Below are 24,470 nucleotides of genomic sequence, written 5' to 3'. Positions count from 1 at the left end.
GGTGATGATAATAAGGCACTTTTATGCCAGGCGGCATTGCTGGAGGTGATATTTCGGCACTGTAGTGCCAGGTGACAATGCTGGGGGTGATGAAAATACAGCACTATAGTGCCAGGCACCAATGCTGGGGGTGATGATAATACGGCACTGTAGTGCCAGGCGGCAATGCTTGGGGTGATGATAATACGGCACTGTAGTGCCAGGCACCAATGCTGGGGGTGATGATAATACGGCACTATAGTGCCAGGCGGCAATGCTTGGGGTGATGATAATACGGCACTGTAGTGCCAGGCACCAATGCTGGGGGTGATGATAATACGGCACTATAGTGCCAGGCGGCAATGCTTGGGGTGATGATAATACGGCACTGTAGTGCCAGGCGGCAATGCTGGGGGTGATGATAATACGCAGGCGGCAATGCTTGGGTTGATGATAATACGGCACTGTAGTGCCAGGCGGCATTGCTGGGGGTGATGATAATACGGCACTGTAGTGCCAGGCGGCAATGCTGGGGGTGATGATAATACGGCACTGTATTGCCAGGCGGCATTGCTAGGGGTGATGATAATACAGCACTATAGTGCCAGGCGGCAATGCTTGGGGTGATGATAATACGGCACTGTAGTGCCAGGCGGCAATGCTGGGGGTGATGATAATAAGGCAGTATAGTGCCAGGTGCCAATGCTGGGGGTGATGATAATACGACACTATAGTGCCAGGCGGCAATGCTTGGGGTGATGATAATACGGCACTGTAGTGCCAGGCGGCAATGCTGGGGGTGATGATAATACGGCAGTATAGTGCCAGGTGGCAATGCTGGGGGTGATGATAATACGGCAATATCGTGCCAGGCGGCAATGCTTGGGGTGATGATAATACAGCACTATAGTGCCAGGTGGCAATGCTGGGGGTGATGATAATACGGCACTATAGTGCCAGGCGGCAATGCTGGAGGTGATAATACGGCACTATAGTGCCAGGCGGCAATGCTGGGGGTGATGATCATACGGCACTATAGTTCCAGGCGGCAATGCTTGGGGTGATGATAATACAGCACTGTAGCGCCAGTTGGCAATGCTGGGGGTGATGATAATACGGCACTATAGTGCCAGGCGGCAATGCTGGGGGTGATGATAATTCGGCACTGTAGTGCCAGGTAACAATGCTGGGGGTAAGGATAAAACAACACTATAGTGCCAGGCACCAATGCTGGGGGTGATGATAATAAGGCACTTTTATGCCAGGCGGCATTGCTGGAGGAGATATTTCGGCACTGTAGTGCCAGGTGACAATACTGGGGGTGATGAAAATACAGCACTATAGTGCCAGGCACCAATGCTGGGGGTGTTGATAATTCAGCACTTTTCTGCCAGGCGGCATTGCAGGGGGTGATGATAATACGACACTTTAGTGCCAGGCGGCAATGCTGGGGGTGATGATAATACGACACTATAGTGCCAGGCGGCAATGCTGGGGGTGATGATAATACAGCACTATAGTGCCAGGCGGCAATGCTTGGGGTGATGATAATACGGCACTATAGTGCCAGGTGACAATGCTGGGGGTGATGATAATACGACACTATAGTGCCAGGCGGCAATGCTGGGGGTGATGATAATACAGCACTATAGTGCCAGGCGGCAATGCTTGGGGTGATGATAATACGGCACTGTAGTGCCAGGCGGCATTGCTGGGGGTGATAATACGGCACTATAGTGCCAGGTGACAATGCTGGGGGTGATGATAATAGGACACTATAGTGCCAGGCGGCAATGCTGGGGGTGATGATAATACAGCACTATAGTGCCAGGCGGCAATGCTTGGGGTGATGATAATACGGCACTGTAGTGCCAGGCGGCATTGCTGGGGGTGATAATACGGCACTATAGTGCCAGGTGACAATGCTGGGGGTGATGATAATACGACACTATAGTGCCAGGCGGCAATGCTGGGGGTGATGATAATACAGCACTGTAGTGCCAGGCGGCAATGCTTGGGGTGATGATAATACAGCACTATAGTGTCAGGCGGCAAGGCTTGGGGTGACGATAATACGGCAATGTAGTCCCAGGTGGCAATGCTGGGGGTGATGTTAATACGGCACTATAGTGCCAGGCGGCAATGCTGGGGGTGATGATAATACGGCACTATAGGGCCAGGCGGCAATGCTGGGGGGTGATGACAATACGACACTATAGTGCCAGGCGGCAATGCTGGGGGTGATGTTAATACGGCACTATAGTGCCAGGCGGCAATGCTTGGGGAGATGATAATACGGCAATGTAGTGCCAGGCGGCAATGCTGGGGGTGATGTTAATACGGCACTATAGTGCCAGGCGGCAATGCTTGGGGAGATGATAATACGGCACTGAAGTGCCAGGCGGCTATGTTGGGGGTGATGATACTACGGCACTATAGTGCCAGGCGGCAATGCTGGGGGTGATGATAATACGGCACTATAGTGACAGGCGGCAATGCTTGGGTTGATGATAATACGGCACTATAGTGCCAGGCGGCAATGCTGGGGGTGATGAAATTACGGCACTATAGTGCCAGGCGGTAATAATTGAGGTGATGATAATATGACACTATAGTGACAGGCGGCAATGCTGGGGATGATGATAATACGACACTATAGTGTCAGGCTGCAATGATGGGGATGATAATACGGCACTATAGTGCCAGGCGGCAATGCTGGGGGTGATGATAATACGGCACTATAGTGCCAGGCGGCAATGCTGGGGGGTGATGACAATACGACACTATAGTGCCAGGCGGCAATGCTTGGGGTGATGATAATACGGCACTATAGTGCCAGGCGGCAATGCTGGGGGTGATGATAATACGGCACTATAGTGCCAGGCGGCAATGCTGAGGGTGATGATAATACGGCACTATAATGCCAGGCGGCAATGCTGGGTGTGATGATAATACGGCACTATAGTGCCAGGCGGCAATGCTTGGGTTGATGATAATACGGCACTATAGTGCCAGGCACCAATGCTGGGGGTGATGATAATACGGCACTATAGTGCCAGGCGGCAATGCTGGGGGTGATGATATTACGGCACTATAGTGCCAGGCGGTAATAATTGGGGTGATGATAATACGGCACTATAGTGCCAGGCAAAAATGCTGGGAGTGATGATAATATGACACTATAGTGTCAGGCTGCAATGCTGGGGGTGATAATACGGCACTATAGTGCCAGGCAAAAATGCTGGGAGTGATGATAATATGACACTATAGTGCCAGGCGGCAATGCTGGGGGTGATGACAAACGGCACTATAGTACCAGGCGGCAATGCTTGGGTTGATGATAATACGGCACTATAGTGCCAGGCACCAATGCTGGGGGTGATGATAATACGGCACTATAGTGTCAGGCTGCAATGCTGGGGGTGATGACAATACGGCACTATAGTGCCAGGCGGCAATGCTTGGTGTGATGATAATACAGCTTTGTAGTGCCAGGCGGCAATGCTTGGGGTGATGATAATACGGCACTATAGTGCCAGGCGGCAATGCTGGGGGTGATGATAATACGGCACTATAGTGCCAGGCGGCAATGCTGGGGGTGATGATAATACGGCACTATAGTGCCAGGCGGTAATGCTGGGGGTGATGATAATACGGCACTATAGTGCCAGGCGGCAATGCTGGGGGTAATGATAATATGGCACTGTAGTGCCAGGCACCAATGCTGGGGGTGATAATACGGCACTATAGTGCCAGGCACCAATGCTGGGGGTGATAATACGGCACTATAGTGCCAGGCGGCAATGCTGGGGGTGATGATATTACGGCACTATAGTGCCAGGCGGTAATAATTGGGGTGATGATAATACGACACTATAGTGCCAGGCGGCAATGCTGGGGATGATGATAATACGACACTATAGTGTCAGGCTGCAATGCTGGGGATGATGATAATACGGCACTATAGTGCCAGGCGGCAATGCTGGGGGTGATGACAATACGACACTATAGTGCCAGGCGGCAATGCTTGGGGTGATGATAATACGGCAATGTAGTGCCAGGCGGCAATGCTGGGGGTGATGATAATACGGCACTATAGTGCCAGGCGGCAATGCTTGGGGTGATGATAATACGGCACTATAGTGTCAGGAGGCAATGCTGGGGGTAATGATAATACGGCACTGTAGTGCCAGGCGGCAATGCTGGGGGTGATGATAATACGGCACTATAGTGCCAGGCGGCAATGCTTGGGGTGATGATAATACAGCACTGTAGTGCCAGGTGGCAATGCTGGGGGTGATGATAATACGGCACTATAGTGCCAGGCGGCAATGGTGGAGGTGATATTTCGGCACTGTAGTGCCAGGTGACAATGCTGGGGGTGATGATAATACAGCACTATAGTGCCAGGCACCAATGCTGGGGGTGATGATAATTCAGCACTCTTCTGCCAGGCGGCATTGCTGGGGGTGATGATAATACGGCACTATAGTGCCAGGTGACAATGCTGGGGGTGATGATAATACGACACTATAGTGCCAGGCGGCAATGCTTGGGGTGATGATAATACGGCACTATAGTGCCAGGCGGCATTGCTGGGGGTGATGATAATACGGCACTATAGTGCCAGGTGACAATGCTGGGGGTGATGATAATACGACACTATAGTGCCAGGCGGCAATGCTTGGGGTGATGATAATACGGCACTATAGTGCCAGGCGGCATTGCTGGGGGTGATGATAATACGGCACTATAGTGCAGGCGGCATTGCTGGGGGTGATGATAATACGGCACTATAGTGCCAGGCGGCAATGCTTGGGGTGATGATAATACGGCAATGTAGTCCCAGGTGGCAATGCTGGGGGTGATGTTAATACGGCACTATAGGGCCAGGCGGCAATGCTTGGGGTGATGATAATACGGCACTGAAGTGCCAGGCGGCAATGCTGGGGGTGATGATAATACGGCACTATAGGGCCAGGCGGCAATGCTGGGGGGTGATGACAATACGGCACTATAGTGCCAGGCGGCAATGCTTGGGGTGATGATAATACAGCACTATAGTGCCAGGCGGCAATGCTGGGGGTGATGATAATACGGCACTATAGTGCCAGGCAGCAATGCTGGAGGTGATAATACGGCACTATAGTGCCAGGCGGCAATGCTGGGGGTGATGATCATACGGCACTATAGTTCCAGGCGGCAATGCTTGGGGTGATGATAATACAGCACTATAGCACCAGTTGGCAATGCTGGGGGTGATGATAATACGGCACTATAGTGCCAGGCGGCAATGCTGGGGGTGATGATAATTCGGCACTGTAGTGCCAGGTAACAATGCTGGGGGTAAGGATAAAACAGCACTATAGTGCCAGGCACCAATGCTGGGGGTGATGATAATAAGGCACTTTTATGCCAGGCGGCATTGCTGGGGGTGATGATAAAACGGCACTATAGTGCTAGGCGGCAATGTTTGGGGTGATGATAATACGGCACTATAGTGCCAGGCGGCAATGCTTGGGGTGATGATAATTCGGCACTGTAGTGCCAGGTGACATTGCTGGGGGTAAGGATAAAACAGCACTATAGTGCCAGGCACCAATGCTGGGGGTGATGATAATAAGGCACTTTTATGCCAGGCGGCATTGCTGGGGGTGATGATAAAACGGCACTATAGTGCCAGGCGGCAATGTTTGGGGTGATGATAATACGGCACTATAGTGACAGGTGACAATGCTGGGGGTGATGATAATATGACACTATAGTGCCAGGCGGCAATGCTTGGGGTGATGAAAATAAGGCACTTTTATGCCAGGCGGCATTGCTGGGGGTGATGATAATACGGCACTATAGTGCAAGGCGGCAATTTTTGGGGTGATGATAATACGGCACTGTAGTGCCAGGCAGCAATGCTGGGGGTGATGATAATACAGCACTATAGTGCCAGGCGGCAATGCTGGGGGTGATGATAATACGGCACTATAGTTCCAGGCGGCAATGCTGGGGTTAATGATAATATGGCACTGTAGTGCCCGGCGGCAATGCTGGGGGTGATGATAATACAGCACTATAGTGCCAGGCGGCAATGCTGGGGGTGATGATAATACGGCACTATAGTGCCAGGCGGCAATGCTGGGGTTATGATAATACGGCACTGTAGTGCCAGGCGGCAATGCTAGGGGTGATGATAATACAGCACTGTAGTGCCAGGTGGCAATGCTGGGGGTGATGATAATACGGCACTATAGTGCCAGGCGGCAATGCTGGGGGTGATGATAATACGGCACTATAGTGCCAGGCGGCAATGCTGGGGGTGATGATCATACAGCACTGTAGTGCCAGGTGGCAATGCTGGGGGTGATGATAATACGGCACTATAGTGCCAGGCGGCAATGCTTGGGGTGATAAAAATACGGCACTTTTATGCCAGGCGGCATTGCTGGGGGTGATGATAATACGGCACTATAGTGCAGGCGGCATTGCTGGGGGTGATGATAATACGGCACTATAGTGCCAGGCGGCAATGCTTGGGGTGATGATAATACGGCAATGTAGTCCCAGGTGGCAATGCTGGGGGTGATGTTAATATGGCACTATAGGGCCAGGCGGCAATGCTTGGGGTGATGATAATACAGCACTGTAGTGCCAGGTGGCAATGCTGGGGGATGATGATAATACGGCACTATAGTGCCAGGCGGCAATGCTGGAGGTGATATTTCGGCACTGTAGTGCCAGGTGACAATGCTGGGGGTGATGATAATTCAGCACTCTTCTGCCAGGCGGCAATGCTGGGGGTGATGATAATACGGCACTATAGGGCCAGGCGGCAATGCTGGGGGGTGATGACAATACGGCACTATAGTGCCAGGCGGCAATGCTTGGGGTGATGATAATACAGCACTATAGTGCCAGGCGGCAATGCTGGGGGTGATGATAATACGGCACTATAGTGCCAGGCGGCAATGCTGGAGGTGATAATACAGCACTATAGTGCCAGGGGGCAATGCTGGGGGTGATGATCATACGGCACTATAGTGCCAGGCGGCAATGCTTGGGGTGATGATAATACAGCACTGTAGTGCCAGTTGGCAATGCTGGGGGTGATGATAATACGGCAGTATAGTGCCAGGCGGCAATGCTGGGGGTGATGATAATTCGGCACTGTAGTGCCAGGTGACAATGCTGGGGGTGATGATAATAAGGCACTTTTATGCCAGGCGGCATTGCTGGGGGTGATGATAAAACGGCACTATAGTGCCAGGCGGCAATGTTTGGGGTGATGATAATACGGCACTATAGTGCCAGGTGACAATGCTGGGGGTGATGATAATATGACACTATAGTGCCAGGCGGCAATGCTTGGGGTGATGAAAATAAGGCACTTTTATGCCAGGCGGCATTGCTGGGGGTGATGATAATACGGCACTATAGTGCAAGGCGGCAATTTTTGGGGTGATGATAATACGGCACTGTAGTGCAAGGCAGCAATGCTAGGGGTGATGATAATACTGCACTATAGTGCCAGGCGGCAATGCTGGGGTTAATGATAATACGGCACTGTAGTGCCCGGCGGCAATGCTGGGGGTTATGATAATACGGCACTATAGTGCCAGGCGGCAATGCTGGGGTTATAATAATACGGCACTGTAGTGCCAGGCGGCAATGCTAGGGGTGATGATAATACAGCACTGTAGTGCCAGGTGGCAATGCTGGGGGTGATGATAATACGGCACTATAGTGCCAGGCGGCAATGCTTGGGGTGATGATAATACAGCACTGTAGTGCCAGGTGGCAACGCTGGGGGTGATGATAATACGGCACTATAGTGCCAGGCGGCAATGCTGGAGGTGATATTTCGGCACTGTAGTGCCAGGTGACAATGCTGGGGGTGATGATAATACAGCACTGTAGTGCCAGGCGGCAATGCTGGAGGTGATATTTCGGCACTGTAGTGCCAGGTGACAATGCTGGGGGTGATGATAATACAGCACTATAGTGCCAGGCGGCAATGCTGGGAGTAATGATAATACGGCACTATAGTGCCAGGCGGCAATGCTGGAGGTGATATTTCGGCACTGTAGTGCCAGGTGACAATGCTGGGGGTGATGATAATACAGCACTATAGTGCCAGGCACCAATGCTGGGGGTGATGATAATTCAGCACTTTTATGCCAGGCGGCAATGCTGGAGGTGATGATATTTCGGCACTGTAGTGCCAGGCGGTAATGCTGGGGGTGATGATAATACGGCACTATAGTGCCAGGCGGCAATGCTGGGAGTAATGATAATACGGCACTGTAGTGGCAGACACCAATGCTGGGGGTGATAATACTGCACTATAGTGCCAGGTGGCAATGCTGGGGGTGATGATATTACGGCACTATAGTGCCAGGCGGCAATGCTGGGGATGATGATAATACGACACTATAGTGCCAGGCGGCAGTGCTGGGGGTGATGATAATACGGCACTATAGTGCCAGGCGGCAATGCTGGGGGGTGATGACAATACGACACTATAGTGCCAGGCGGCAATGCTGGGGGTGATGATAATACGGCACTATAGTACCAGGCGGCAATGCTTGGGGTGATGATAATACAGCACTATAGTGCCAGGCGGCAATGCTTGGGGTGATGATAATACAGCACTGTAGTGCCAGTTGGCAATGCTGGGGGTGATAATACGGCACTGTAGTGCCAGGCAGCAATGCTGGGGGTGATGATAATACAGCACTGTAGTGCCAGGCAGCAATGCTGGGGGTAACGATAATACGGCACTGTAGTTCCAGGCGGCAATGCTTGGGGTGATGATAATACGGCACTATAGTGCTAGGCGGCAATGCTTGGGGTGATGATAATACGGCACTATAGTGCCAGGCGGCAATGCTGGGGGTGATGATAATACGGCACTGTAGTGCCAGGCGGCAATGCTGGGGGTGATGATAATAGGGCACTATAGTGCCAGGCGGCAATGCTTGGCGTGATGGTAATACAGCTTTGTAGTGCCAGGTGGCAATGCTGGGGGTGATGATAATACGGCACTATAGTGCCAGGCGGCAATGCTGGGGGTGATGGTAATATAGCTTAGTAGTGCCAGGTGGCAATACTGGGGGTGATAATACGGCACTATAGTGCCAGGCGGCAATGCTGGGGGTGATGATAATACGGCACTATAGTGCCAGGTGGCAATGCTGGGGGTGATGATAATACGGCACTATAGTGCCAGGTGGCAATGCTGGGGGTGATGATAATACGGCACTATAGTGCCTGGTGGCAATGCTGAGGGTGATGAAAATACGGCACTATAGTGCCAGGTGGCAATGCTGGGGGTGATGATTATACGGCACTATACTGCCAGGTGGCAATGATGGGGTTGATGATAATACGGCACTATAATGCCAGGCGGCAATGCTGGGCGTGATGATGAGACCGCACTATTGTGCAAAGCAGCAATGATGGGGGTGATGATTATACTGCACTATTGTGCAAAGCAGCAATAATGGGGGTGATGATTATACCGCACTATTGTGCCATGCAGCAATGATGGGGGTCATGATTATACCGCACTATTGTGCAAATCAGCAATGATGGAGGTGATGATTATACCGCACTATTGTGCCATGCAGCAATGATGGGGGTCATGATTATACCGCACTATTGTGCCATGCAGAAATGATGGGTGTTATGATTATACCGCACTATAGTGCCAGGTTGCAATGCTGGGGCTGATGATAATACGGCACTATAGTGCCAGGCAGCAATGCTGGGGCTGATATTACTGCACCATATTGCCAGGCACCAATGCTGGGATGATAATACCACACTATAATGCCAGGCAGCAATGCTGGGGGTGATGATCGCATGGCACTGTAGTGCCAGGTGGCAATGCTGGGGGTGATGATTATACCGCACTATTGTGCAAAGCGGCAATGATGGGGGGATGATTATAACGCAATATTGTGCAAAGCAGCAATGATGGGGGTGATGATTAGTCCGCACTATTGTGTAAACCAGGAGTGACAAGGGTGATGATTATACAGCACTACTGTGCCTTGCAGCAATGATGGGGGTCATGATTATACCACTCTATTGTGCCATGCAGCAACGATGGGGGTGATGATTATACGGCACTATAGTGCCAGGCACCAATGCTGGGGGAGATAATACGGCACTATAGTGCCAGGCAGCAATGATGGGGGTGATGATTGCATGGCACTGTAGTGCCAGGTGGCAATGCTGGGGGTGATGATTATACCGCACTATTGTGCAAAGCAGCAATGATGGCTGTGATGATTATACCGCACTATTGTGCAAAGCAGCAATGATGGGGGTGATGATTATAACGCAATATTGTGCAAAGCAGCAATGATGGGGTGATGATTAATCCGCACTCTAGTGCCATGCAGCAATGATGGGGGTCATGATTATACCGCACTATTGTGCAAAGCAGCAATGATGGGTGTGATGATTTTACTGCACTATTGTGCCATGCAGCAATGATGGGGGTCATGATTACACAGCACTATTGTACAAACCAGCAGTGACAAGGGTGATGATTATACGGCACTATTGTGCAAACCAGCAATGATGGGGGTGATTATACCGCAGTATTGTGCAAAGCAACAATGATGGGTGTGATGCTTATACCGCACTATTGTGCAAGCAGCAATGATGGCTGTGATGATTATACTGCACTATTGTGCAAAGCAGGAATGATGGGGGTGATAATGCCGCACTATTGGGCCCCCCCCATTCATGAGCAGCCATGCTTCTCTCCAGGGGCCCTGCCATTCGTGAGCAGCCAAGGCCATGCTTCTCCCCAGGCCAGGGGCCCCCTCATTCATGAGCAGCCATGCTTCTCCCCAGGGGCCCCGCCATTCGTGAGCAGCCAAGGCCATGCTTTTCCCCAGGCCAGGGCCCCCCCATTCATGTGCAGGCAGGCCATCATGCTTCAGTTCTCCCCCAAAATCATGCCTGCCATGCTTCAGTTCTCCCCCACCCCATGAGCCCCCCAAATTCATGCCTGCCTCCTTGGTCCCAGTCCCTCAGTCCTGCTCAGCTCTGGTACTGTTACCTGGAGCAGGCAGGGCAGGCCAGAGTCCCAGAGCCAGAGGATCCACACTGTCCACTCCACTCACAGTGTCTGCACTCCGCCTGAGCTGCTGCTGCTATGGGCAGGGACACAGTAGTGACTCACACAGACTCAGACAGTGACATCATACACTGACCTGCGGCTAAACTGCAGCCATCATCTGGCCAGCGCCACAGGGCAGCCAGTGTGAGCGACAGTCTGCCTCCTCCTCCCCCACACAGCAGAGCAGCACTAACACTGCTGGCTGATGATCTCACCTCAGCCCTCAGGGCTGCTCTCCTCTCCTCCTTGCTGGCTCTGCAGTGCTCGCGCTCCACATGGCTAATTTGCATTGAATAATTAGCCATGCGGTGCTGGAGGGGCCCCCTGTCACCTTGTGGCCCTGCAATGAACAGCTGCACAGGCGGTAGGTCCCCCCCTGCCTTTATGGCAGAATGGCCTGATGGAAGCCTCTCCTCAGTGCAAGACATATGAAAGCCTGCATAGAGATTGCTAAAAAAAACACATGAAGGACTCCCAGACTATGAGAAATACGTTTCTCTGGTCCGATGAGACGAAGATAGAACTTTTTAGTAATATTTCTAAGCGGTATGTGTGAAGAAAACACACACCATATACATACACACATACATATACCGTATACATACACACACACATATATACATATACCGTATACACACACATATACCGTATACACACACATATACCGTATACACATACACCGTATACACACACATATACTGTATACACATACACCCATATACACACACATATATCGTATACACACATATACCATATGCACACACACCGTATACACACACATATACCGTATACACATACACCGTATACACATATACCATATACACACAGCCCCCCCCGCTTGCACCGTCTTCTGCTCCCTCAGCTCGGGTCCCGGTGGTCGGTGCAGGTGCCCCCACCATCATCGGGCATAACTACAGCAGTAGCAGTTGCTAGGAGCCAGCCTGTCCGTCGTTAAGCAATGGTAGAGGCTAAATCCAAGGTAGCTGCTAGACTGTATGGGCTCCTTCCAGGTGTGATGTCATTTCTGGGGGCGTGTCATACAGGGGGGCGTGTTCTGACAGCAAAGGCAGGAAGAGAAGACGCTACCGCGCCGGACTGAGGAGGTCCCGCCCCTTCCGATGACGTCATGACTTCAACAAATCACTCCTCCCCCCACAAGAATTCAACTCCAAACTAGACGCTACCTTGCCGGTGCTCAGTGCTGGGGAGTGATGGCGCTCGGTGAACGGTCAGCTCGTCGCGTTCAGCCCTGGCTTTGATGACAACACGAATAATGTGAGTAAGGAGCTGTTTACAGTGTATTCTATGCCCTCCCTATTATCCTGCGGTGTATGCATTGCATAGCTGGGAATGTCTTCTGGGAGTTGTAGTTCCTCTCATGCCCCGTGTTATTACTAGACGTTATAGATGACTGCTGTTCTCCCTGCAGATGTTCCCGTCTGATTTCTTCTTTCTACCATGAGGCTGAAGCTGAGGAACGTCTTTCTGGTGTATTTCGTGGTGTCCAGCACCGGGCTCCTGTACGCGTTACTGCAGCTCGGTACGTAATGACCTGACCTGCATTTTATACCCAAAGCCGCAAAACTACGTCCCACCCAGGCAATCAGCCATAATTGTGCTAGAACTAGAAAGTGTAATGGTGACTTATCACTCAGAGGCGTTTTTCCAGTGTAAGAAAACTCCCCTTGATGCAGTTAGAAAAAGAAACCCCTCTTTACTCCCCCTCCCCGGGTCCAATGTTGTGTCTCCTGGAGCCTTATTTCCCTGCAGTGCTGATGTCACTTCAACAGCACTGCAGCCAATGGTTGAGCTCCAGTTGATGGACTGACATTACTGCCTGGCTGGGGTGGTGTTGATGTGACGTTGACGCTGCAGTCAATAAGTTACCAGAAGCAGTGGTGGAGACTCCTCACTGGACCCAGGAAGGGTGAGCAAAAAAGAGCTTGTTTAAAAAAAAAACTGCAGCTGGAGAACAGGGTTTTTTTGAAACTAGAAAACCCATTTAAAAGGAATCTGTGGGCAGATTTTTGCTATGTATTCAGAGGTGGGGCTGAGACATGATGAGTCACTTATTAGGTTGTATGCTGTTGTTTCAATACAATGAGTGTTCTATCAGCAGATTATCACTGCTGGACCAACTGCCCCCAAAACTCCCACCCCCAGCACTGATTAGCAGCTTACTGTCAATATGCAATGTACACAGAAAACTGCTAATCAGGGATGTGGGTTAGCTTTGTAAGGGTCCTGTTCCACTTAGCAACGCACCAGCGATCCTGACAACAATGCGACCTGTAAGGATCGCTGGTGCGTCACTAAATGGTCGCTAGAAAGCTGCCAAACAGGCAGATCTCTTCAGCGACGCAGCAACGATCCGGCGGTCACTGGTACCTTGTCACACAGCAGCTTTTCTGACGATTCCTGCCTGCGTCCCTAAGTTCTGCGTCGCCAACGAAGTCGCTCGTCGGCGTCAAACACGGCGAGGCGCGCTGGCCAGCGGGACGCCGACAATGAAAAAAAAGGCCCCAGGACATTCAAGCACGATCAGTGATATCCAGCGGGAGGGCCGATCGCCGCTGCGTGTCACACGTGGCGAGATCGCTGTTGCGTCACAAAATCGGTGACGCTTCAGCAATCTCGCTATGTGAGACTGGGGCTTATGCTCTGCTACATCTAAAAATTCTTATTGTATCACAGCCTCTGCATCAAGTAAACAACTAAGTGATGCATAACTGGAATCAGGGTCTCTTTCCCTACATCCTGCTGCTCTCAAATGAGGTAGCAAAAACTTGGTGCCAGATTATCTTTAAAGGTGCTGTCTGAGACTGCATATTGATGATCTATCTTTAGGATTGGGTCTTTATATGTGGCAAACCTATTGATTTGTTGATATCTGATCCTGCAGAAACCAATATAGATTGGGAGATAGCCTGCCGTATCTGGCAGAAGCCACTAAACGATGTACTGCACTTCTGTGTTTCTCTCCACTCTCTGCTTGTATCTGGACCCTGCCCCAGCAAATAGTAGGTGATTGATGGATGTGCCAATGGTCATACCCCACTGAGCTCAGATTGACTACCTATCCCATTGTTTTTTTTTTTTTATGGCTGAGTTGTGTGATTAGTCTTTTAGATATGCCAAGTGAATTGCCTTTACGTCTGGTCCTTTGTACTGTGATTGCTTGCAGGTCAGCAATGTGACTGTACACGTCAGATAAACCCTGGCAATAACGTTCACAGGAGGGAAGCCCCGCACCATCGTGGTGGGGAAAACATGCCTGTTATATACGTAGTAACCCCAACACATACAAGGTAAGTTGTTTAATTTTTCAATCTATGACTTGGAAAACTGAGTACAGACCAGGTGTAGAGGGTTTCCTTCACCCATATCATTGCACCTTAAACATATGACCTGGCGTCACAATGGTTTATCAATGTGACTCTTCAGTCCCTGGGTCTGTTAGGTTTCTTGAATCTTTTGTCGAGCTTTTCCGGTGTACAAACTCATGTTTTAAAAAAAAAAAAAAGCTGTCAATCTACAGAAGCGTTCAGACTTGCAGGCTTTGCCTGCTAGCATTACAAGTGTATTAAGCAAGCCTCCTTCTGTGACTCTGCATCAGTTGTGATGGTGAAGAAGATTGACTTTGCTGTTAAACAGAGCCAAACTCAGTGTCCTGCTTCTTTACGTGCTGACACAAATAGGAGGAGTAAGCAGTCTCCTGATGACTGCAGAATTGACACTTCCAGGACTAGGAGAGGTGATCTTAAAATGGGTCATCAGTGCAGTTTTCATAAGTTTTATACCCATTTTATCTGCCATTACACAAGTCTAGACAAAGACTGACCTGTACATAGTGACATTTGCATAGCAGCGGATACATAAGTTACGTTCTTTTTGTCCTGGTCAGACCTCATCAGCGGGCTGAACTTACTCGCCTATCCCAAACATTACTTCTCGTCCCTGCTCTTCACTGGATTGTGGTGGAAGACTCAGCGCAGCGCACTAGTTTAGTGTCCGATCTGCTGGCCCAGAGCGACTTGCAATACACTCACCTCCATGTGCAGACACCACCAGCAATGAAATTGAAGGACTCTGATCCCAACTGGTTGAAACCACGTGGTGTGGAACAGCGAAATGAGGCTTTACATTGGTTGCGTGAGAACAGATCACCCAAGGACCGTGGGGTCGTTTACTTTGCTGATGATGACAACACTTACAGTATTAAGATCTTTCAGGAGGTGAGTTGTGTCCCACTACTTTTCATCATTTGCAGGATGTTTGAAGGCATCGTCGCCTGATATTGTGTGTGTGTGTGTGTGTGTATATATAATATATATATATATATATATATATATATATATATATATATATATTTATTATAGGTTTACAGCATCATATTGCAACTATTGGCAGGTGAAATTAATAATGTTGATTATTAATAATTATTGGTTACCATGACCCCAGTTAATGCAATTTTGTGAGTGCACAATTACTACTCAAACCAAGCACAGGCGCTTGGTGCACCCTTGGCGTGGCCCAGCTGGTCAGTGCACATTCCCACCTACTTGTTTTGCATCAATCTCTACTATCCTGTAAAACCACAGCTGTCAATCAAAGAAGAAGAGGGTGTAAATGTAAAACAAATGGGTAGGAAGGAACAATGACCTTCTCATCCACACCAAGTGAGCACCGATCACCTGTGTTTCGTTTGAACAGTCATTTTGTGCTGACAATCAGTTGATGATATTTATGTAAAATACATACATTTATTTCATATTCGTAGGACATTGTTATAAGGTTTTCCCACTAAATACATTTGTCACCTATACAAAGGATGGAGTGTGTGTGCGATCGCTGGAGCCCCTGCCCCCAACCCCTTCAAGAGGAAGAAGAGGATTCCCAAAGTCACCTATGTGAATGCAGTGTAAATTCTCTCATTGTGATCACAGTTCCATTCATTTTTATGGGACTGACAAAACTGCGATCTCCCCTATTCCCATAGAAGTGAATAGAGCAGGGGTCACACATGCATACAACTGCGCAATTCACACTGGGCACATTGGATTCCCCATTCTTGGAATCGGTGATGCTAGTGATCCTGCATTCATTCTGTATAAGGGTGATAAATGTATTTAATGGCAAAAAAAGAAACTGTAATCTTATTCTATGCTGGCAAATCTCATAGAGGAATGGTTACATTCAGCATTATTAAGCAGTGTGTATACAGCACAAATCTCCTGGTGTAAGCATAACCATCCATGCGTTATCCCAACTGTAGTAAAATACCAGCACAAATGTACGGAGAGCCTGTAGCCATCAGGCTGAGACTTGTCCTTCAGGTGGTAAAATTCTATTCTACCAGTGGATCTTCCTTTACCTCTCACCTCTGCAGAACTAGAAAATGACTGCATGCTAGGGATGAGCAGGGTTGATCTGCAGGACCCTGGTCTAGCGGCCGCCTGACGTGAGTCCTGCAAACTTTCCTATCTGCCAGAATCCCTGCTGCCTCTCCTGATTTCTTGGGCCAGCACAATGTCCTCACTGCACAAAATGCTGCATCGAGCCAACTAACCGAGTCACCAAGGATGCCGGTGACCAGGAGGTTTGCAGAGTTCCTTACTGGCAGCTGTAGACTACAGATGTGATCGGTGGGCCGGAGTCCCGCTCATCTCTACTACATACAAACTTTTTTAAAATGAGAGGACACAGAGGAAATGTTTGGTTTTTTTTTTGTTTTGTTTTTTTTCTTTTCTGTTCTATAGATGCGTAACACACAAAAAGTATCTGTCTGGCCAGTCGGGCTTGTTGGAGGGCTTCGTTATGAAGGTCCTTTGGTCTCTGGAGGCAAAGTAGTGAGCTTTCATACAGCCTGGAAGACACACAGACCATTTCCCATAGACATGGCTGGATTTGCTGTGTCTTTGGCACTACTTCTGAATCACCCAAAGGCACAGTTTGACCCAAATGCAGAGAGAGGTTTTTTGGAGAGCAGCCTTCTAGGACCACTGGTGACTGTCGGGGAATTGGAGCCCAAAGCGGATAATTGCACTAAGGTTTGTATCTGTGCTTACAATTGCTATGCTCCTGATACAGATTTGTACCCCATGTGATAAATTGTCTTGGTCGCTTCTCTTCAAATGTGCACATATAGGACGATTTCACACATTCCACATTTGCGATCCGAGTACGGACTGGTCGCCGGTCTCCTTCCCTGAACTCAGCAGTGTTATAAGCATAAATGAGGCTGCTGTTTCCGGTCATGAGACCCATGGCCAGTTCTCACTGTGGTCCATACTCGGATCATGCATGTCCTTAGCTTATAAGGCATCAGAAACATATTCAATATACCATCTTTGGAAAGGACATGATCCTTGGTATCCACACTATCAAAAAATGAAGCCTCTGCAGCTTTTCTTCCTGAAACCATAGCACTTCTGGCCCTTCACTAGGAAGCACTAGATCTCAAATAGAGCCATTCATGGTCATCAAATTGATGCACGTCATGGAATTTCTCCTGCTATAAGGCAGGATTCATTGTTTATGGTTGTGGTGTTTTGTTTTTTTTGTCTTGTTTTTTGCACTTGACACAAAAGTGCTGTGGCTTTGGAGCACTTTTGGACAACTGCAGCAAGTACTGCACAGTGACCACAAGGTGTGAGGCCAGCCTAAACGAAGCTGCAATAGGTGCTCAACTAATGAAACTTCCGCCATTTCACTGTTATCAGGAGCAGCTAGAGAACAGGGGAGTCCCGCACTGATCGCTGGAGCCAAGGCGTATGAGCTTAATAGAAAGTCTGTGGTCTTTGAAGATTTTGAAAAATCTATTGCAAAATAACCCTCAGCGAATACCTCAAGACAAAAAATAAATAACTTTAATAAATTGCAAATGATGAATCGGGGCCCTATGTGTTTGTGTCATTCAGCACAAAGACTAAAAATACAGTGCCTTGCGAAAGTATTCGGCCCCCTGGAACTTTTCAACCTTTTCCCACATATCATGCTTCAAACATAAAGATACCAAATGTAAATTTGTGGTGAAGAATCAACAACAAGTGGGACACAATTGTGAAGTTGAACAAAATTTATTGGTTATTTTACATTTTTGTGGAAATTCAAAAACTGAAAAGTGGGGCGTGCAATATTATTCAGCCCCTTTAACTTAATACTTTGTTGCGCCACCTTTTGCTGCGATTACAGCTGCAAGTCGCTTGGGGTATGTCTCTATCAGTTTTGTACATCGAGAGACTGAAATTCTTGCCCGCTCTTCCTTGGCAAACAGCTCGAGCTCAGTGAGGTTGGATGGAGATCGTTTGTGAACAGCAGTTTTCAGCTCTTTCCACAGATTCTCGATTGGATTCAGGTCTGGACAGTGACTTGGCCATTCTAACACCTGGATACGTTTATTTGTGAACCATTCCATTGTAGATTTTGCTTTATGTTTAGGATCATTGTCTTGTTGGAAGACAAATCTCTGTCCCAGTCTCAGGTCTTTGCAGACTCCAACAGGTTTTCTTCAAGAATGGTCCTGTATTTGGCTCCATCCATCTTCCCATCAATTTTAGCCATCTTCCCTGTCCCTGCTGAAGAAAAGCAGGCCAAAACCATCATGCTGCCACCACCATGTTTGACAGTGGGGATGGTGTGTTGCCTTTACGCCAAACAAATTGTTTGGCATTGTTGGCAAAAGTTCTATATTGGTTTAATCTGACCAGAGTACCTTCTTCCACATGTTTGGTGTGTCTCCCAGGTGGCTTGTTGCAAACTTTAAACAACGCTTTTATGGATATCTTGGATATCTTTGAGAAATGGCTTTCTTCTTGCCACTCTTCCATAAAGGCCAGATTTGTGTAGAGTTGTCCTATGGACAGACTATCCCACCTCAGCTGTAGATCTCTGCAGTTCATCCAGAGTGATCATGGGCCTCTTGGCTGCATCTCTGATCAGTCTTCTCCTTGTTTGAGATGAAAGTTTAGAGGGACAGCCGGGTCTTTGTGGATTTGCAGTGGTATGATACTCCTTCCATTTCAATATGATTGCTTGCACAGTGCTTCTTGGGATGTTTAAAGTTTTGGAAATCATTTTGTATCCAAATCCTGCTTTAAACTTCTCCACAACAACAGTATCACGGACCTGCCTGTTGTGTTTTTTGGTCTTCATGATGCTCTCTGTGCATCAAACAGAACCCTGAGACTATCACAGAGCAGGTGCATTTATACGGAGACTTGATTACACACAGGTGGATTATATTTATAATCATTAGTCATTTAGGACAACATTGGATCATTCAGAGATCCACAATGAACTTCTGAAGGGAGTTTGCTGCATTGAAAGTAAAGGGGCCGAATAATACTGCACGGCCCACTTTTCAGTTTTTGAATTTTCACAAAAATTTAACATAACCAATACATTCCGTTCAACTTCACAATTGTGTCCCACTTGTTGTTGATTCTTCACCAAAAATTTACATTTGGTATCTTTATGTTTGAAGCATGATATGTGGGAAAAGGCTGAAAAGTTCCAGGGGGCTGAATACTTTCGCAAGGCACTGTAATTAAGAAATTGTTACAAAATTGTATTATTCACAAAGGTTTTGCCCATTTATGCCATATCGCAACAAGATGTTATGCCCGTGAAGTCACATGACGGCGCCGATCGTGAGTAGAGGGATGGGACGTCGCACCACAGTAATTACACCAAACATACCAGAAGTGAGCGTGTCTAGAAAATGGGTTATGGCGCCCAGTCCAATGCTAGGAGCCTTGGCCAGGGCTCGGATGTCGCGCCCAGTCCAATGCTAGGAGCCTTGGCCAGGGCTCGGATGTCGCGCCCAGTCCAATGCTAGGAGCCTTGGCCAGGGCTCGGATGTCACGCCCTGTCCAATGCTAGGAGCCTTTGCCAGGGCACGGATATCACGCCTGGTCCAATGCTAGGAGCCTTTGCCAGGGCTCGGATGTCGCATCCGGTCCAATACTAGGGGCCTGTACTGGGGCTCGGATGTCGCGCCCGGTCCAATGCTAGGAGCCTTTGCCAGGGCTCGGATATCACGCCTGGTCCAATGCTAGGAGCCTTTGCCAGGGCTCGGATGTCGCATCCGGTCCAATACTAGGAGCCTGTACTGGGCTCGGATGTCTCGCCCTGTCCAATGCTAGGAGCCTTTGCCAGGGCTCTGATGTCGCGCCCGGTCCAATGCTAGGAGCCTTTGCCAGGGCTCTGATGTCGCGCCCGGTCCAATGCTAGGAGCCTTTGCCAGGGCTCTGATGTCGCGCCCGGTCCAATGCTAGGAGCCTTTGCCAGGGCTCTGATGTCGCGCCCGGTCCAATGCTAGGAGCCTGTACTGGAGCTCAGATGTTGCGTCTCTGCCGGAGCTCGGATGTTGTGCCTGGACCAACGCCAGGAGCCTCTGCCAGAGCTCAGATGTTGCGCCCGGTCTAATACCAGGAGCCAGTACCGGAGCTCGGGTGTTGCGTCAGGTCCAACACCGGGAGCCTCTGCCCAGAGCTCGGATGCTGTGCCCAGTATACCTGAGCAGTGTAATTTGCTATATTAGATTCATGTGTGGCAGCAGAGTAGCCCCGGTATATGGACATAAAGCACATTCCTGCCTGCTACCTGTCACTCCTAATAACATGTGTATGACATATACTTTTTGTTTTTACAGATCTGGGTGTGGCACACACGAACTGAAAAACCCAAACTCAAGCAAGAAGACCTACTGGAGAAGCAGGGGAAGGGATCGGACCCTAAAATCCTTGTGTAATGCGAGCACAAACATGACTGTTTTATGCCATATGCACAGCTGTCGCTGTAATGGGGAAGATGAATTATTTCTGGGCCCTTTTGTGATCATTCATTTCATCAGATGCTCTAATATCTGAAATCGTATGTATAGAAATCATACATGCAGGGTCTTTCCTATTAAAATCTCTGCGCTACTCTTCATCTTCTAGGGAGGCGGACTTTAATTTTATGGTTGAGTATCTGCAGATGAATCTAAGACCGGGGTCAGAAATGCGAGGAACTCGCACGAGTCTCTCATACCAATACCCGGCACTGCTGACGCCACTCGGACAGGAGCGTGCGGCGTCATGTATTTCTATGCAGCTGCACACTCCGGTCCAGAGTGCCGGCGGCAGTGCCGGGTATTGATGTGTGAGACTCGTATGAGTTTCTCGCATGTCTGACCCCGGCCTAAGCCTCAATATGGCCTTGTGCGTGTGCTCTTAGGGAATGGGCATTGCAGCTTGGTTGGATTGTGACTGCGTACAAGCATTAACATTCAACTTCTAATTAAAGGGCTCGTTTCCATCTTCACAGATTGGGTATTGTCTGATAGTGCTTGTAAATACAAGCTTTCTGCTTATTAAATCTTTCATCCATTCTTGATATTAACACTTTTTCTTCTGTTCTTTTGTTTACAGATTGTTGTCTTGGAGACCAACCACCGCTGCTAGACAGCAGAAACCACATAGTGCTTAATTCTTTGCACCTTCTAAGCACTGTTTTCAAGCTGGCCAGAATCGGTAAAGTGTGTAATCCAACCAGCTTCAGCGCAAGTTAGACCGCAGTGGTGGTCGGTCTCCTAGGTAACAAGCTGAAAAGTGTTACTATCTCAAGCACAGATGCAAATTTTACTAAGCAGTAAATTGCGAAAGGGTTTTTTTTTTTTTTTTTTTTTTACAAACACTATCTGACAATATCCATCCATGAAGATGGGATTAACCCTTTAATTTCCATTTTTCTGCCAAAGAATGGAAGCAGCCTGCACTCCTGTGATTAAGAGTGTGACAATTCAGTAAAACCACATTACCAGCGAATACAGTATGTAAGGGGTTTTACAAAATCTATGCAAGTTTAGACCAGTGCATAAAATGGGTTAACTTATAAAATAATAGTTATTATTGCTTCTCCTATCCCTGCTGGGCTCTGCTTACTTCTAGCTGCCACTCACTGACTGGACGCAGCGGTCATGTGCTGGACGGTGCTACAACACTGCTGTGACCGGTGATTGACTGCAATAGTCACATGAATGATGTAATTCACGTGCTCGCTGCCGCTACTGGGGGAAAACATCTACTAGAGAAGAGTATAGTATTTAATTAAAACTATTCCTCGCTCAAAACCCGGGTCCGTCATATCTGGAGAATGACACCCATGGCTGTCCATCAGATTTAGCTTTTGGGGCATTCCCTACTGACAGTAGTAGTGATGAGCGAGTGTGCTGGGGTAAGGTGTTATCCGAGCATGCTCGTGCTTAACCCAGTGTCTTCGGCGTGCTCGGGGAAAAAAAAAGTTTGAGTCTCGTGGCTATTTGACAACAGCCACACATGCATCAATTGCCTGTTTGATAACCAATCCCTGCATGTGTAGCGGCTGTTGAACAGCTGCGAGACATGCAACCTTGGGGACTCAAGCATATTTTTCAAGCACTAGCACGCTCCGAGAACGCAGTCTCCGAGCATGCTCGCTCATCACTACTGAGCAGTTTTCGTAAATGTTACTTGCTATTTTTCATATCACGGTCAAACAAATCATTTAATGTGTTTTTTCACAATCGGTATTGTTGTACCAGGAACTGTTTAGAGACATGGACTCAAAGTATACACATATTAGATTTTGCTGAGAATTAAGGGATTGGAACTTTGTCATGATTTATCCTAAGTGGCGGGTCAAATTCTATATAGAAATCTTGACGATGACGACAGAAAAAAAAAACCATGTGGTCCCTCCAGTCGATATATATATAATTTTTTTTTTTTTTAGATATATATATATCTCTATCTGTTTCGGAACACTACTGTGGGTTATCCATCCCCATCAGATGGAAATATGGTTCAAGCCTCAACTGGTCCATATACAGACAACATAGCGTGATGTCCGGACTGGCCGCAGGTCTCCTGAAAAAAAACTCCACATCCTTTTCTATGCCTATGAGATGGCAGAGTTTGGGTCAGGAGACCTGCAGCCGGTCCAGACATGAACTGATTTCACTGATGTGTGAATGAGGTAAGGCCTCATTCAGAATTCCATTTTTTTTTTTTTTTTCCACATACAAGAAGAGTTTCATCAGTGATTCTCGTCAGTTTCATCAGGTTTTTTTTTTTCTTAACTTTTGCTTTACGAAACAATGATCAAGCTCCTATCAATCAGTCAGTAAAAAGCGGATAATGCACAGATGGCACTTGAGTGGGGTCCTCTATAATGGAAGAGATGTAAAAATGCTGTGGAATCTGCACAAAGAATTGACATGCTGCGGAAAACAAACCGCTGCGTTTCTGCGTGGAATTTTCCGCAGCATGTACACAGCGGTTTGTTTTTATAGGTTTACATGGTACTGTACAGCTCATGGAAAACTGCTGCGGATCCACAGGGCCAAATCCGCTGCGGATCCGCAGGGCCAAATCGGCAACGTTTGCACATACACTTACAGTAAAATAGTAATTTGTTTGTTTCTGATTACCCCAATTATGTGACCCCACCTCAGCTATCATAGCCACATATGTGACCAACTGCTCCATTCAACTCCTGCAGGCCACGGTGTTACAGCTGTGAGATCGGTTTGATCCCAGCAGTGTGATCCACACTCCAATCTTGTAATTCTCACCTATCCGGTGGATCATCTCCATAGACCTCCCTCTAGGGGTTTATCCATTGGTATAAAAGGAGGACATCTGCTTGTGCATGTAATATTGTTATTTAGATGCTTTGTTCCATGTTACTTTTTGTACAAATATCTCTTAATTTATTCAGAGAGCTTTTATTTTAGGCCATGTACGTGACGTCGTCATTTGTGGGTTCACGCAGCGAATAAACATTTTACAATATATAATCTTGTGGCTTTTCTTTATTTGCGTTGTGCATGCTATGCGTTTAAGGTCAGGTGCGCACATTCCATTTTACATGATTTTTCTTTTTGATGCTACATGAACATATTTTATAGAGGAGATAATGATAAAGGTTTGCAGAGAAAATCTCCCTCATTCTCCCTACGTGTGGTTATCAAACCCTCCCACAGCACAAGACCCTGCATTGCATTTTTTTTATTGTATTTTTGTCTCTACGTTTCAGAAGCTACAGGTTGGGTTTAGGTTTACCCCCAACTCTCCTTCTAAGATTATACTTTACGTACCTCATCTCAGTGGCCTTACATACATAAAGGGCGTTGGGTCTTCCGTATATAGGGTCATTATTAGTGATGAGTGAGTATACTCGTTACTTGAAATTTCCCCAGCATGCTCGGATGTTCTCCAAGTATGTGGATGTATTCGGAGATTTAGTTTGTGTCGCCATAGCTGCATGATTTGTGGCTGCTAGACAGCCTGAATACATGTGGGGATTGCCTGTTTGTTAGGAAGTCCCCACATGT

General features: G+C 48.2%; 1 protein-coding gene across 1 annotated transcript; it reads left to right on the top strand.

Annotated features, from left to right (window-relative positions):
- The first annotated feature begins 12,210 nt into the window (after positions 1 to 12,210).
- B3GAT3 (beta-1,3-glucuronyltransferase 3) lies at positions 12,211 to 23,933 on the top strand. Its single transcript, XM_073554658.1, has 6 exons — positions 12,211 to 12,385; positions 12,540 to 12,650; positions 14,295 to 14,418; positions 15,015 to 15,345; positions 16,870 to 17,160; positions 20,766 to 23,933. Exons 2-6 carry the CDS (start codon positions 12,569 to 12,571, stop codon positions 20,862 to 20,864), a joined length of 927 nt encoding a protein of 308 aa, XP_073410759.1. The 5' UTR covers positions 12,211 to 12,385; positions 12,540 to 12,568; the 3' UTR covers positions 20,865 to 23,933.
- Positions 23,934 to 24,470: the final 537 nt, after the last annotated feature.

This window comes from Dendrobates tinctorius, unplaced genomic scaffold (genome assembly GCF_039654945.1).
Source record: "Dendrobates tinctorius isolate UK_male_01 unplaced genomic scaffold, ASM3965494v1 ptg000211l, whole genome shotgun sequence".
Lineage (NCBI taxonomy): Eukaryota > Metazoa > Chordata > Amphibia > Anura > Dendrobatidae > Dendrobates > Dendrobates tinctorius.
The sequence above is the reverse complement of the archived record's forward strand: the minus strand, read 5'-3'. Positions and strand labels throughout refer to the sequence as shown.

What these genes read in the sequence shown, in the direction of transcription:
- B3GAT3 (XM_073554658.1), top strand. Translation starts at nt 12,569, where the DNA reads ATGAGGCTGAAGCTGAGGAACGTCTTTCTGGTGTATTTCGTGGTGTCC. An exon ending in GTAACCCCAACACATACAAG is followed by an intron (nt 14,419 to 15,014) that starts GTAAGTTGTTTA and finishes TGTCCTGGTCAG; the next exon opens with ACCTCATCAGCGGGCTGAAC. An exon ending in GTATTAAGATCTTTCAGGAG is followed by an intron (nt 15,346 to 16,869) that starts GTGAGTTGTGTC and finishes TCTGTTCTATAG; the next exon opens with ATGCGTAACACACAAAAAGT.